At 40.4% G+C, this 15,477-nt stretch overlaps 2 protein-coding genes across 2 annotated transcripts in view; both read right to left on the bottom strand.

Moving 5' to 3' along the window:
• The window catches only part of p3h2 (prolyl 3-hydroxylase 2), a 98,431-nt gene that overhangs the window by 31,640 nt on the left and 51,314 nt on the right, over positions 1 to 15,477 (bottom strand). The window contains exons 2-3 of the mRNA XM_087304387.1: positions 3,572 to 3,724; positions 479 to 668 (exon numbers count right to left, since the gene is read on the bottom strand). Of these exons, the coding sequence (XP_087160513.1) occupies positions 479 to 668; positions 3,572 to 3,724 (343 nt within the window). The remainder of the gene's footprint in view (positions 1 to 478; positions 669 to 3,571; positions 3,725 to 15,477) is intronic.
• Positions 7,104 to 12,657, bottom strand: LOC148679501 (uncharacterized). The gene is made up of 2 exons (XM_088651641.1): positions 8,422 to 12,657; positions 7,104 to 8,144 (listed from the first exon to the last, which is right to left on the bottom strand). Exon 1 carries the CDS (start codon positions 11,724 to 11,726, stop codon positions 10,230 to 10,232), a length of 1,497 nt encoding a protein of 498 aa, XP_088507767.1. The 5' UTR covers positions 11,727 to 12,657; the 3' UTR covers positions 7,104 to 8,144; positions 8,422 to 10,229.

Below are 15,477 nucleotides of genomic sequence, written 5' to 3'. Positions count from 1 at the left end.
CGATTCAAATTAAATAAGGCAGGTGTAAAAACACCAAAACTTAGCTTTCGTTATGTTTATGTTTACCAGACAGTGTCACTTCACAGGCTAAGTTAAAATGATCTGCTCCTGTATTTATAAACACAAAAAGCAGTGTCCTTTGGATGCACCTGGATTTGTTTTATATGCAAAACTTTGTGTAGGGCAATCGTATGTCATGCTCTTTCAAGCTGTTCGTTGCTGAACTGCCTGTCAGACACAACAATAACAAATTGTACAACTGTACATCAAAAAAAAAAAAAAAAGAAGGTCAGACATTTGTGCCTCTTGCTTGCTCAGACAAGGCTCATATAAAGGTCAGAGCGGGAAGATGGAAACACAAATAGCTTTAGAAACATGAGAAGCTCAATGGAAAACTCCCAGGGCCTTCTCAAAAGTGCATATGATCACTTTACCACATTAAAAGCAAGCAGAAAAGCTCGGAATACAAAATCTGTACCTGAGATGAGCTCGTACAGGCTGTATTTGTACAAGACGTGATCCTGCTCCTCGAAGTGCTGCGGTCCTTCACAAAGGGCCCGACAATCCTCATCAGCATGATAATACTCGCTCAAAGCCTTCTCAAACAGCGACATCGACTCTTCATAGTGGCCTTTGTCATAGAGCTTCACGCCAGCGAAGAAGGCTCTCTGAAAATATAAAGATGCATGAAAATAAATCTGGTGATTTTAGAGTTTAATGTAGGGTCTTTAAAGGTTTGAGGAGCTAATTAGTAGTAATGCATGGAAAGTCTGGCAATTGAGATTATTTAACCATTTTGAATGGTGAAGTTGTTATTTTTAATATACAATCATTTTGGAGAACATTTTTTTAAGTAAGAATTATTTGTAGTGCATTTAAAATCCAATTTCCACAATATTGTGCTTTTTCTTTTTTGACACTCAGCTTTCATATTTCACCAGTATGATAATAAAATCCAAACATGGTTGTTGGTTGTTTTATTGCAAACTAAATGTTTTACATCTAATATTAGCAAGATATAAAAAAATAATGACTATAAGACATGCTATAAGAACCATGAGAGCAATACTGGGTAACAGTTTATAATAACTAGACACTACGAATCATCTATTAGCATTAGCAAATAGTGAATTAATTATTTGCTAAGCATTAACTCTACATTAACAGGTGTTAGTAAGCAGTTGTTAGTAAACTGGATACAAATGATCTATTCTTAACTTATAAGCACATTTTAAATGTGCTTAATAATTGTACTTTCATACTTTGTTACTGATTATTTTTTCATTAATAAATTCAGCATAGCATTGTTTACAAATCATTTGTAAGAATAGTTGTTGTTTTTTTTTTAGATTATTTAAGATGAGCTAGTAAATGATTAATAAACTATTCAAATCAACATTTATATATCTGATTATTCAGGCATATATTTAATAGTCAATTTGTATGTTAATGAATGCTTTATTAACTCAGCTTTATCCAGTTTTGTGACCTAATCTAAAGTGAGGACTATTTATGCTTTATAAATCCCTTATGAAAGACAATTAAAGGTTCAGTATCAAATGACAAATACATCTTTGCAATCTTATCTAAAAAGTAAAACTACTGTAAAGTTTAAACATTGCTGAATAACAAAAGATTCAAAATATAACAAAAAAATGGATAAAACAACAATATAATAATTTAACAGTATATTATGATCAAATATTTCAATGTTATTTAGCGATGTGTAAACTGTACAGTAATTTTATTTTAGATACGATTGCAAAGATTTATTTTTAATTTGAAAGTTTCATTTGTGCATCTTTAAATAAATAGAAATTAAAAAAGCCATTAATTTTCTTTTTTTCCTGTTTAGAATATAACTGAGCCTTTAATTGTCATTTATAAGTGATTTATAAAGCATGAATAGTCCTCACTTTAGATTAGGATTATAGAATTATAAATGCTAAATTTAATAGTTTATTAATCATTTACTAACTCATTCTGAATGATCTCTAAAAACCAGCAACTTCTCTCAAATAACTGATTGGTAAATGATGTGATACTTAATTTAGTTATGAAAAAATAACAGAATATGAAAATACAATCATTAAGCACATTTTACATGTGCTTATAGGTCAATAATAGAGCGTTTGTATCTGCAGTTATAAACTGCTTACAAACATCTATTAATGTAGAGTTAATGCTTAACAGATAATGAATTAACTATTTTGCTAAAGCTTAATAAATTATTCAATGTGAAGTTATTATAAAGTGTTACTCAATGCTGCTCTTGCTCTCTCTCTCTCTCTCTCTCTCTCTCTCTCTCTCTCTCTCTCTCTCTCTCTATATATATATATATATATATATATATATATATATATATATATATATATATATGTCTCAATGTTTCAAACACAAAAAGAGTTTAAAAAAATTCAGTATCAATATTTCAGCTGTTGTACATTTAATGTCCACAAAGAAAAAAAGGAAAAAAAAAAAAAACAGAGAGAGGACAATGCAAGAGGAATTGTTATTAATATACAGTGCAACATAATCACTGTAATTGTTTTACTTCACCTGTCTTCTCATTTTTTACCACATATTTTAAAACAAGTTAAAGAAAGTATTTCAATATCAAACAACAATGTACTAAAAAGCCTTATTTAAATATAATTTACAAATAATAGTTCCATTTTATATACAACAAACACTGTTGGACAAGTTTTTGTCGAGTTTATTTATAGCATATTTCGTTATTTCATTTAATTTTAGAGCACAATAATTTTTTATATTATTGGTAAAAAAAAAAGTTGAATAAAAGTTTTTTTTTTTTTTTTTTTGCAGAAATGAACTAATTTCTTCTTTTGTCACGTCACCTGTCTTAATAACTGTGACCTTGTAAGTAGCAGTTCCTTTTCGCTTTTTCTTCATTTTTCCTACCTTAAATTTTTCATCTGTATAACCTGTTTTTTATTTAGCCATTCATTATTATTGTGTATTCAAGTTCTCTCTCTGACTCTGTTTGTACTTAAGGATTTTTTAAGAAAAAGCGTTCATGATTGAACCTTTTGTGAATAAACCTGTTTGTAGACTATATAACAGGATACTGTAATCTCAAATAATTACCAATCTCCTATCTAATCACCACCAAATGTAAGGACTCATTTACAACATGCTTACATGTACTTACTACACTAATACACAGTTTCATGCAATAATCAATTCACATAACTCTGTACTTAAAAGTGTAAACAGAACTGCAGCCTTTATGGGGAGAGTTTTGGAGAGCAGATTTCTCTTTTTTATTAACCAAGATCTTCTAGTACATGCTGTACTGTATTCAGTTGTTACTTGATACTGTATGCAACTTTAATACACCTTTTATAAGGGGTTTAAACTATTGTATCGTTGGTTCTACCACCCAATACTTACAATAAATTTTTATTAAACAATTGTAAAACGATAAAAATTGTTTTGCTGTTCTATAATGGGGCATGATTAAACACTGTAGTCAGAGGCATGTAAAATAATCATTGCCTCTTCTTTCTGTGTGGCACATCACTGGCAACTGTGGTCAGCAGTGACTCACCTGATGTGGACGTGATTCCCGGTCAATGAAATGTTCCTCTTTTACACCCTTCTGTGCTTTGTACTGCTCCAGGTCCTCTCTCATCTCCACATGCTCAGGGTTGGCCTGGAAATACGTATGAGCAGCAGACGCAGCTTTGTCCAGTTGCCCGAGCTGTTTCCAAGAGAGGAAGAACAGGAAAAGTTTTGGACCGACTTAGAGATGAACTGCTTTAATACATTACAGAAATATTATGTCAAACATAGCTCTTATTGTGAGACCAAATAACAAAAATACAATTATTTTTGAGGAAATTTACCACAGCATGTGTGTAAAATACACAACATTTAAACAATCATTATCAGAATTGATAATGACAAGTGGATAAATTATTTCCGACCTGTACTAGTTTTCATCAAAGATGCTACTTGTGGCCTTTGAAAGCAATTACAAATTTAGATAAATAAACCGGGGACCGCTGAAATCAATTCCAAGAAATTCGCCTTTATCAGAAGAAGAAAAAAAATGTCAAAACAAGTTCACGGGAGCAGTCTGCAGTTATTTTTCTGCGTTTATGAATTACAGACCCCAAATCTGTTCTGCATATCTTGGCCTGTCAACAGTTTCTTTAATCTTTTCAAGGAACAATATATCGTAAGAACAAAACTATACTAAATGACTCACAAATTTTTGAACGATGACAAGTTGATGATGATTTCACGGAAAAAAAGACACAAACACAAGGAAAAATGGCACAGATCCTCTTAAGTTTATCCCCATAAATCATAAAATACATCAGAATGCCATCAACATCGAGACACGTTCAATCTTGATTTTATTTTTTGCATACCATTGCTTTTTCTGTCAACAAAACATCCTGAAATACCTAAACTACAGTAAACAAGTTGCATGGACCATATTTCATGGAGCTTTATTATCCTTTCCGGTCACTATTTGCTTTTGATATATTGAAATAAACACTTGTACAATTCTATTTTTTCAGAGGAAATAAGAGTTCACAAGTTTGAAACAAAGTTTTGTTTTGTGTGAACTCAATCATGGAGTTCGCTGCTCTATATTTCTGTGTACAAAATCTAGTGCAGGGCCGGATTAACATAATTCAGTTAATCTTTAATTCTTTTACAATGTACTGTAGATTGAGTCAAAGGAGCTTAACATAGAAGTTCTAGTAAATTGAAACTGTTAGTCCAGTTGAAGTTCAGTTAAGTTCAGTTCAGTGTGGTTTAATTTTCACTGCTGAAAGTACAAACACTGAAGAGGAAATCCATCGATGCGCAGCTCCACAAGTCCCAATCAAACAAACCAGTGGCGAGGAACAAACTTTACCAATTGACAAAAATGAAGAAAAAAAACTTGGGGAAAAAACAGGCTCAGCTGGATATTACTATTTCTCCTCTGGCCAAACTTCCTGTGCAGAGCTGCAGTCTAGGTGCTGGACGTCCATAGTGAAGAATTGCAGATCACTGGCGGGTGATCAAGTTAGCCCACGGGATTAAGGTTATGACATAAGAGCTAAGTGGGGCTGAAGCCCCAGGGCCCGTGAAAGAAGGGAGCCCTTGATTGGCTGAAGAATTAATTTGTGCCATGACTCAAGAAAAGCCTCTGTGTTATGCTTTCACATGCTGATAATGTGAATGATTTCCTTCGGCTCACTTCTGTTCAAAAACAGTGACACCACAAAACTAAATTTCGAGCAGCCCTGTTTGAGTCCCCATAAAGGTTGACCAGATGTCCTGTTTTTTCCCTGGAAACTACCTTATTTCCCAGGACAGCTCCTTATTTTGGCTCTACCAAAAGGAATAGTCCGGTCAAAGGTAGGCTAACCAAGTGCACTGTAGAGCAAAAAATAAGATTTGAACAGTATCCATTATTAACATGCAGTTTGAGAAGCTGGGATAGGCGAAATCATGCTGTATAATGGACTCATAACTAACCGCTGTCTCGGCCTCCTCTCAAATAGTATAACTGAGACAGTGTGCGACCAAATTAAAAAGGCTACACAACAGTTATTGAGAGCATGCTTTAGGTCCCACTAAAACAGTTAGAAAGTAATCTTTTAAACAAATGAATTTCCCATTTTATAAAAATGACAGTAATAATGAGGAGCAATTAAATATTGTTGCTGGCTTTCATAAGACTATATATATATGAGGAAAAAAAAAAAAGAAACATGCTAAGCTTCTGTAATTGATTGACTCAAGACCAAACAGGAAATTTGTAGCATGGCTTTTAAAGATATTTTAGGGATTTCTGCTTAGGAAGTATTTCAAATGTGTTTTTTTTTCTGATATTGGCAGCCTGTTTCAAATTTGAAGCTCATGTTACATTAACTTTGTATGCTTGCTTTAGTAAAATAGAAAACATGTATAATAATCAAATGGTGGGACATTAGATAATAATATTAACTAGCAAATTTATAATAATAATAATAGTGAATAAAAGCTACTTTTGTTAGGTGATAAAATAAATGGGGCCTTTGGGTTTACTATAGCCCCATGGCCCAATATGTTCTTAATCCAGCTCTGAGTATATGTGGTTGGAAATTTAGCGTGAGGGTGAAACATTTAGCTAAATTGGCAGCAGGTTAAAAATTCATCAGGTTCAGCAAGAGAAAACTGTGGTTTGAAAGAAACCATGTCTTGTATATTGCTGCACTACAGAAATATGAACCTTTATTTAAAAAAAAAGTTTTAAAAAAAAATTATCGAAGAACAAACTTCGATAACGCAAACAATAAAAAACACTTAGTAGTTTTAAACGTTATAAAAGCTTGAAGGATTCAAACTTTTCAGCATAAACTGTTAAATGTTAAGCTCAGTTGCAACTCTCACATGATGGCCCACTGAAGCTAGCACCTGGATGGGAGACCACATGGGAAAGCTGGAAGTGGTGTTCGTGAGACCAGCAGGGGGCACTCAACCTGCAGTCTATGTGGGTCTTAACACTCTAGTTTTTTTAATGGGGACTCTATACTGCTCAGTGAGCGCCGTCTTTCTGCTGAGACATTAAACCGAGGTCCTGACTCTCTGTGATCAAAAAAATAAAAATAAAAAAAATAGAAAATTCAATCTGAGGGTGTCATTCCAAAGAGTAGGGGTTTAACTCCTGCATCCTGGCCAAATTTGCCCTCTGTCCTCTGTCCATCATGGCCAGCCTAACCATATCATAAAAGTGTCCAGAAAAGCGCTATATAAATGTAAGGAATTATCAAATTATAATAATTGTAACGTAATTGGTGTGTGTGGCTCTGAAACTCCTACCTCTGAAATACATTAGCTAAAGCACACTGTTGTCATACATAACTATAAACTGCAATGCCAGTTTTGAAGGCCTGCAAATATTAACTTTTCAAAACGATTTCAAGCTCTTTAAAATCTCAGTTGAAATCACAAAAATATGGCTTTATTTTCACAAATTTGACCATACATTTCTACAATATTATGTAGCTTCTCCAAATACAAACACAGATGGGCCACTGCACAGTGGAAAAGATGATCTCGAATCAAATGACTCTTTTTTTTCCTTTTCTTTTGTGACCAAGCCAAGGTTTAGGCTTTTATCTGCGAGGGAACGAGGCAGGGAGGCTAAAGCCTTAGGAGGATATGCTTGGTTACCTCTGAAAGGCCAAAGAGCAAACTGGCGTCGACTGCATTCCTGTGTCTTCGTCCACAAACACCCACATTACTTCGTATTTTAGCTGCCAGTGAATTTTGAAGCCCCTGATTGCTGAATATAGGGGGTAGTTTTTTTGCATCCCATCCGATTGCTGACCTAATTTTTTTTAGAAGGGGGTCAGATTCCCGGGGCCGAAGCCAAAAAAGCAACCTGGCCCCTCGCATCCGACTGTGATGTTCAGTCACCTGCTGTGTTTAGCCCACATGTGCTACAGTAGCTTGTCAAAAAATCCTCATGCCCTGACAAATCTGGTCATCGTCACAGAACAGTGTCCAGAGAGTTCACAAGAGGTGACTGGAAAAAGGCCCAGCGAGTCACAAAAGCTCAATCGCAGCTGGGAATTAGTCCAGCTAGGCACACTGTCGGCTCACATTCAATCATTTCAGGCAGCTGTTTCTCAATTTTATGGACCAAAAACGCAACAAATCCGAAACTTCAAAAGTTTTAACTAAAAAATGAATGTTATGTGAGTGTCTGATGTTTTATACGAAAACCTTGCCTCACTTATCTAAAAAACTCAGAAAATCTGGTGGAAAAAGACTGATGTATGAAAAACATTCATATTTTAAATGAAGCAACAATGTTTATATATAATAACTTTAACTGTTAAATATATTGGTTATTAGTTACATATTCATATATTATTTTCCTTCGGCTTAGTCCCTTTTTGATCAGGGATTGCCACAGCAAATTGCCAGATATTCCAGCATATGTTTTACACGCCCTTCCACCTGCAACACAGTACTTGATAACACCAAGTGGCAACCTCCCGCTCTCCCTCGGGAAGTCAATACGCAAGTAACTAAAACTGCAATTCATCGACTCGCCTTTGGGGGTTGGCTCCAGGAAAACGCGTCAGGTTACGAATGTAACCATGGTTCCCTAAGGGAACGAGACGCTGCGTCTCTTTAGGAGACACAATGGGATACCATCCCTCTCTTATAACCTTCTGAAGCACAGGTGTAATCAATCCAATGTAATTGGCGGGACGCAACGTGCGTGTGGCGTCAGACCGAAGGTATAAAAGCCCCACACTCACAGTGAACTTCAGCTTATACCTCTTGAACGGAGCACACCAGGTATGAAAAAGTATGGCAACGCGACGCAGCGTCTCGTTCCCTTAGGGAACCATGGTTACATTCGTAACCTGACGCGTTCCCTTTTGGGAACTCTACGCTGCGTCTCTTTAGGAGACACAATGGGAACGCTATCCCAAACACGCCATAGTTTTACATGCCGGGGATGAGTTCTCCTATATTGCTAGGACACTGGAACCCGGAGTAGGGTCCAGGTCCAACTGATAAAACCTTACAAAGGTATGTGGGGTAGACCACCCAGCTGCATTGCAGATGCCAGTCAGGGACTGGCCAGAACGAAAGGCTTTCGAAGCCTACATACTCCTGGTTGAGTGAACCCTGATCACCTCAGGTAGAGGCCGATGCAGGGCTTCATATGCTAGTGAAATAGCCTCGACTATCCACCGGCTCAGAGACTGCTTAGATGCTGGCGCCCCAATTTTGGGTGAGCCATACAAAACAAACAACTGTTGTGTTGTACGCCAAGCAGACGTACGATGTACGTATGCATCTAGTGCCCGCACTGGGCAAAGCAGATTCAAGCGCTCCTGATCTGGCGTCATAAATGGTGGAGAATTAAAGGCCTGCAGCACAGTAGGTCGCACCACCTCAGTGGGGACCTTAGGAACGTACCCTGCTCTGGGGTACAGAAATGCTCTCACCATACCAGGTGAGAATTCCAGACAAGAGGGAGCTACAGACAATGCTTGTAAATCTCCTACTCTTTTGATGGATGTAATGGCCAACAAAAAAAAAACGTTTTAAGGGTCAGAAACTTTTCTGACACATCCTCAATTGGTTTAAAGGGGGCTGTTGACAGGCCCTCAAGCACTATCGACAAATCCCAAGTAGGAAACCTATTGGCGCAGGCAGGCCTCAACCTCCTCGTTCCACGGAGGAATCTGACCACCAGAGGGTCTTTGCCAAGACCATCAGTATGGTATGCGGACATTGCCGCTACATAACCTTTAAGCGTTGACGGAGTCAAACCGAATTCAAAACGCTTCTGGAGAAATTGCAGCACTGACCCCGCAGGGCAGTGGACTGGATCCAGGTGGTGGTCTGTACACCACGAAGTAAAAAGTTTCCACTTGGTGGCATACAATCTCCTCGTGGAGGGAGCTTTGGAGCTTAGTATGGTTTGAACAACCTCAGTTGACAAACCAAGATCTACAAGGTGGGCCCCCTCAGAGGCCACACCCACAGTTTCCAGAGGTCCGGGCGGGGGTGTACTATCATTCCCTCCGCCTGGGACAGGAGGTCTCTCTGGACGGGAATCTCCCATGGGAGACAGTCGAGGAGAGACACTAGGTCCGAGAATCACACTCGTGTGGGCCAATAAGGGGCTACCAGCAATAGGTTGTACCCCCCTTGACGGACCCTCTCCAGGACTCCTGGGAGCAGAGCGATTGGGGGAAAAGCGTACAGACGAAGCCTCGGCCACGTCTGCACCATGGCATCCAGCCCCAAAGGTGCTGGATTTGGGAGAACCACAATGGGCAATGTGTTGTTTTCTGACAGGCGAATAGATCGACGTCGGCTCTGCCAAATGGCCGCTACCACTTTTGGGTGTAGTCGCCATCCCCCAGGCTCCAACCCCTGTCTCGACAGGAGGTCCGCTCCCACATTCATCGGACCTGGGATATAAGCTGCCTTCATAGAGAGCAGCCTCCCCTGAGCCCACAGATGGATTTGATTCGCCAACCTTCACAGAGGGCGCGAATTCAAACCCCCTTGATGGTTGATGTAAGAGACCACCGATGTGTTGTCGGTCTTCACTAACACATGGTGACCTCTCACTTGAGGGAAGAAGTGCCTTAGAGCCTGAAACACTGCTAACATCTCCAAGCAGTTGATATGCATGTGGAGATGATGGTCCCTCCACTGTCCCGATGCGGGAAGGCCCCTCAGGGTCGCTCCCCAGCCCTTGCGTGAGGCATCTGATGTAGGCGCTGAGATATTACTCCTAGTGTAGGGCCCTGGGACAGAAACCAGGGCTTTTTCCATATCGATAACGCTTGTAGGCAACGCCTCGATGCTTTGATTGTGCTGAACGGATTTCCCCTCGGGGAAAACCCCTTGGTTTTGAGCCACCACTGTAATGGTCTCATGTGTAGCAGACCCAATGGGATTATGTTGGAGGCTGCCGCTAGTAGACCCAACAGCTTCTGGAACTGTTTGACTGTGATGGCTTGGCTCAGTCTGATCCTCTTTGCGGCTGCCCAAATCGACTCGATTCGGGTGGGGGACAGACACGCAAACATCGTCGTGGAGTCCCATAGCACACCTAAAAAAGTGGTCGTCTGAGCTGGCACAAGCACACTTTTCTTTTGGTTTAGCCGCAACCCCAATTTCTCTATGTGAGCGAGAACAACACCTCGATGTTGAACCGCTAACTCCCTTGATCGGGCTAGAATGAGCCAATCGTCGAGGTAATTGAGAATTCGAATCCCTTGTAGCCGCAGCGGAGCCAAAGCCGCGTCGACGACTTTGGTAAATGTGCGGGGTGAGAGTGCTAGGCCGAACGGAAGAACCCTGTACTGATAAGCCTTGCCCCCGAAGGCGAATCTGAGGAACTTCCTGTGACTTGGAAGGATGGATATGTGGAAGTATGCGTCCTTCAGATCTATCGTGACAAACCAGTCCTCGGACTGTATTTGTGACACGATGGTGCTGATAGTCAACATTTTAAACTTCATTGTTTGTACGGAGCGATTTAGCTGTCTTAGATCTAATATCGGACGCAGCCCTCCATCTTTCTTTGGAACGATGAAGTAACGGCTGTAAAACCCTGACTCGATGTCTAGAGGAGGGATCTGTTCTATGGCTCTCTTTCTCAGAAGAGATTCTAATTCTTGTTCAATCACTAGAGCCTGCTCTGGCTTCAATAGGGTATGGAGCACCCCGTTGAAGCAAGAGGGGCGTGAAGCAAACTGAATTCTGTAGCCCTTCTCTATGGTAAGCAGGACCCACTGCGAAACATTCGGCAGCCGTTTCCACTCTGCCAAAAATTTCTGCAGGGGTACCAGTCTCTCGAGACTGGTCTCTATGTTCCCCTGAGTAGCTAACTCTGGGCACTGAGGCGAACTCACCACAGGAGGCCCTTGATTTAACTGCTCTTGGACCCTCAGTAGAGGGGGCGAGTCCACTAACTTCACCACTTTTGGGATGAAACGTTTGTGGATATCGCCCGGGGTCTCCACGCCCTGAGGAACCAACTGTGGGAGGGTTGGTGGATAGACCCCCTGTGGGCAACGAGGAGGTGGCCTTTGCTCCTTGTTGGGGGCTGCCCGAAGAAGTCCCAGTGCTAGGACTTCTTCTGAGGCCCAGACCGTTTCACAACGATGGTCCTCAGACCACCGTATGTCACCGTCTTTGCCTCTTGAGAGCGTTTCCCAGCCCATTTCCTTTTTGGGGGCTGACGGGAAGCCACACTCTCTTTTTGCTCGGCTCTATACCGGGCAGATGAGCTGGTGACGGCTGGGGCTGGTCAGCCCCAGAAGGATGCCCTTTTGGTCGAAGGAAGCTCCCGTAGGAGCCCGACCTCTTTTTCGCCCGCTTAAACGATTTGGCGACCCGATCTACAGAGTCGCCGAACAAACTTGCGGGCGAAATGGGAGCATCAAGGAAAATTTGTTTATCTTCCTCCCTGATGTCCGCTTGATTCAGCCATAAATGTCTCTCCGTTACCACCATGGCCGCCATAGAGCGGCCTAAAGATCTAGCTATTTCTTTGGTGGCACGGAGAGACAAGTCCGAGGCCCGAAGTACTTCTCTTACTGTATCGGGCCCCACCCCATCATTATCAAGGGCTTCCTTCAGCAGGTCTGCCTGGTTTGCCTGCAAAAGTGACATTGTGTGCAGACACCCAACAGACTGGCCTGCTGCCGCATATGCCTTGCCGACTAATATCGATGTTAATTTTACTGGTTTTGACGGCAAGGCGGGGGTCTTCGCCGACGATGCCTGAGGTAGCAAATGGTGCGCCAAATGCTCCTCCATTTTCGGCATTGTGAGGCATCCGTGCTCATTCAGACCAGCAACGGCTAAATATATATTTATCCCTGCTGGCTTATAACACGGGCAGTGTATGGATTTTTCAAAGTGTAAATGATCTCTTTTTGGAGATCTTTGTTAAATGGAAGACCCCCCCTCAGAGGCCTGTCTTGTGATGGCAGGATGCGTTCATCACACAAACCAGCTTTTTTGCGCACTTCCTGCCTCTCTACTTCCCAGTTAGTATTATATTTAGCTGTTACATTGGCCAGGACCTCTGCCAGCTCATCATATTCGGGGCATAATGGGGGAACGTCATTTTGGCCCCGAAGGCCCTCTATACTCTCGACTCCCTCAGAAGCCAGGAGCAGCCGCCCATCTGCGCGAGAGGAAGAAGCCGATGAACGGGCTTCCAGCTCGCGCTGACTGGACCTCGATCTCACAGTGGGGGAGGAGAAGAAGGCCTCGAGCTTGTCTCCATCCCCTCTGCCAGATCAAGCTGCGATCCCCACGACATTAATCGCCGCTCAGCCTCAGCACGGGCGGGACCAGTGCCGCGAGCCACACCTGCCGCCGGCTCTTTATCAAACAGAGCGCGGCGACTTCGCAGCACTCGACCAGGAAGTGAATCGCAATGCACACAGCCACCCCCCTCAAGGGCTGACTGTGCGTGCTCCTGACCGAGGCACTGCACACACAAATCATGCGTGTCCTGTTCTGTGAGGAAACGAGGACATGGAGGTACACATGATCTAAATGTCTTTTCCATTTTGCAAATTTTTAAATAGAAAATGAAAGTGTGTGCTTTGATTCAGTTTAAATGGTTTTTGTAGTGCCTTATCAGTGCTGTGAGTGCTTCAAAATCAACGAACTCATTCGCAGAGTGAAGAGAGAAAAAGCTGAAGTTCACTGTGAGTGTGGGGCTTTTATACCTTCGGTCTGACGCCACACGCACGTTGCGTCCCGCCAATTACATTGGATTGTTTACACCTGTGCTTCAGAAGGTTATAAGAGAGGGATGGTATCCCATTGTGTCTCCTAAAGAGACGCAGCGTAGAGTTCCCGAAAGGGAACCAAGTGTTTTCTGACTGCAATGGTAAATTGGCCAATTTTATAGCTGATGAAAACATATTTACACCCTGGTACAAAAGGGAGTTTTGGTATATATAGCTATTACCCTTCATGACAACTTTGAGGGGGGTGAATTTTTTTATAACTCATCTGTTTCCTTTACATTAAGTCTCCATAATTAAGAGAATGGCCACTTGAGTGACAGCTATAGGTCTTGTTGCTCGCTGTCTTGTCACTTCAGCTAATTCCGGCTGATTACCCATGAACTCAACAAACAAATCATCTTTTTGCGTTATTTTATATGGCTTTACACAGTTACACAATTACACCATTGCCTTTTGGAATTATTTCTTACAATTATCAGATAATATGGCATCAAATGACCTCCATTTCCTATATAAGTGATGTTATATACTTATATACCATCTCTAAAAATGTATTTGTTTTATTAAAGATAATTTATCAATTATAATTTTCTTTAGAGCTGTAATGCACTCCAGAATCTGACAGATTTATTAGCTGTACATTAGAACAGTCATCTGAAACATTGTCATACAGTGTTATGCCTGGATTTCATAAATAGCCTTGCATTTACTAGCACAGAGCACCCGGAAGAAACCCACCACAAACACAGGGTGAAAATCCTAACTCCACACAGATGGCAACTGGCCCAGTTCAGGACTCGAATCAGCAACCTTCTTGCTATGAGGCTGCAGTTCTAACCACTGAGCCAACAATATACAGCCTAAAATACCTAAGGTATTACATGTAAGCTAACTTGCTAACAAGAGCATGAGCAAACCTACAGTACCATGACTCAATATACAACTTTATTGAATGTAGCAAAAAACCTGATTTAACAGAAACTAAAACAACCAAACATACAACTTAGCATAGTAACATAATCATAAAACCATACCATAACCTAACATAATATTCAATCTTACAGAGAGACTTTGACACAATGAATTGTCCCAAAAATGGTAGCTTTTAATTGGTAAAAGTAACAAATATGTTCTAGAATCTAACAGACAAGTATGAATATGTTTCATACAATTTATACAATTCGATACTGAACAGGTATCTAAAAAATAAGTACTAGTGTATATTTAATAGGGACTTTTAAACAATTAAACAAAAATCTAACCGATTAGCCTATTAACTTTCCTGTCGTGTTCGGGTCAAATCTGACCGATTTACAACTTAAAACACTCATAAATATTGTGTTTTACATCTGATTGCCTCAAGGCCTTATGGTATCCTTAACACTATGCACTTGAACATTTAAAAGTGATCACCTCTTTTTGAGTGTTTTAATTACCCATGTTACACCTGTGGTGTTCCTGGTCAAAAGTGACCGCCGTAGGAAATGAATGGGTATCCAGACTATGATCAACAATCAAACAGAAAATACAAACAGAAAATATCCCCATACACACCACCCCAACTCACTCACACAGATTTCAGACTGAGAATGTCTTGTTTAAGTACACATCTCTTTCTCGTGCTCATGTGCCTATCCTCTCACATGATTACCCTCATGACATTACATGTTCATTTTGTAATACATTTTCAGTGCCTATTTGTATTTTCACTGCATCTATTTTATGTCAAAATTCATGTTAAACACTAGTTTAAGGCATTTTTCACAGCTAAAAATGCTTTTTGACTAATTTAAGAGCAGTTAAAAGAAACGGGTCAATTTTAAGCAGGAACACTAAAGTAATGGGTGGGAGGTGAGCACGACATGAGGGTTAAAATCTTCATAGGGTGTGCTAGGCTTAATTAGTAAGACTGAAAGAGTAGCTGCTATCCAAACAAAGGCCATGTTGCAACAGTCCTCTGAAAACATATTTTAGCTGACTTCTGAATGACTTTAACAGATGGTTTCACAGTTGAGACACTCATTTCACACACACTTGCACACAAATCCAGCGTTGGCATTACCAGATATTCTCAGTAAACTATTACATTAAAAACTTTAGTATGCGTAAAAACAATTTTTCCTTCAGTTTATGTCAAACTAATACACTCCAACATACTGCGCAACACTTTGAAAAAATAAAATACAAATCTGACAACATGAAG

The sequence above is a fragment of the Danio rerio genome, chromosome 22 (assembly GCF_052040795.2).
Source record: "Danio rerio strain M-AB ecotype USA chromosome 22, GRCz13ab, whole genome shotgun sequence".
NCBI lineage: Eukaryota > Metazoa > Chordata > Actinopteri > Cypriniformes > Danionidae > Danio > Danio rerio.
Note: the sequence above shows the minus strand (reverse complement) of the source record. Positions and strands in the feature narration are given on the sequence as shown.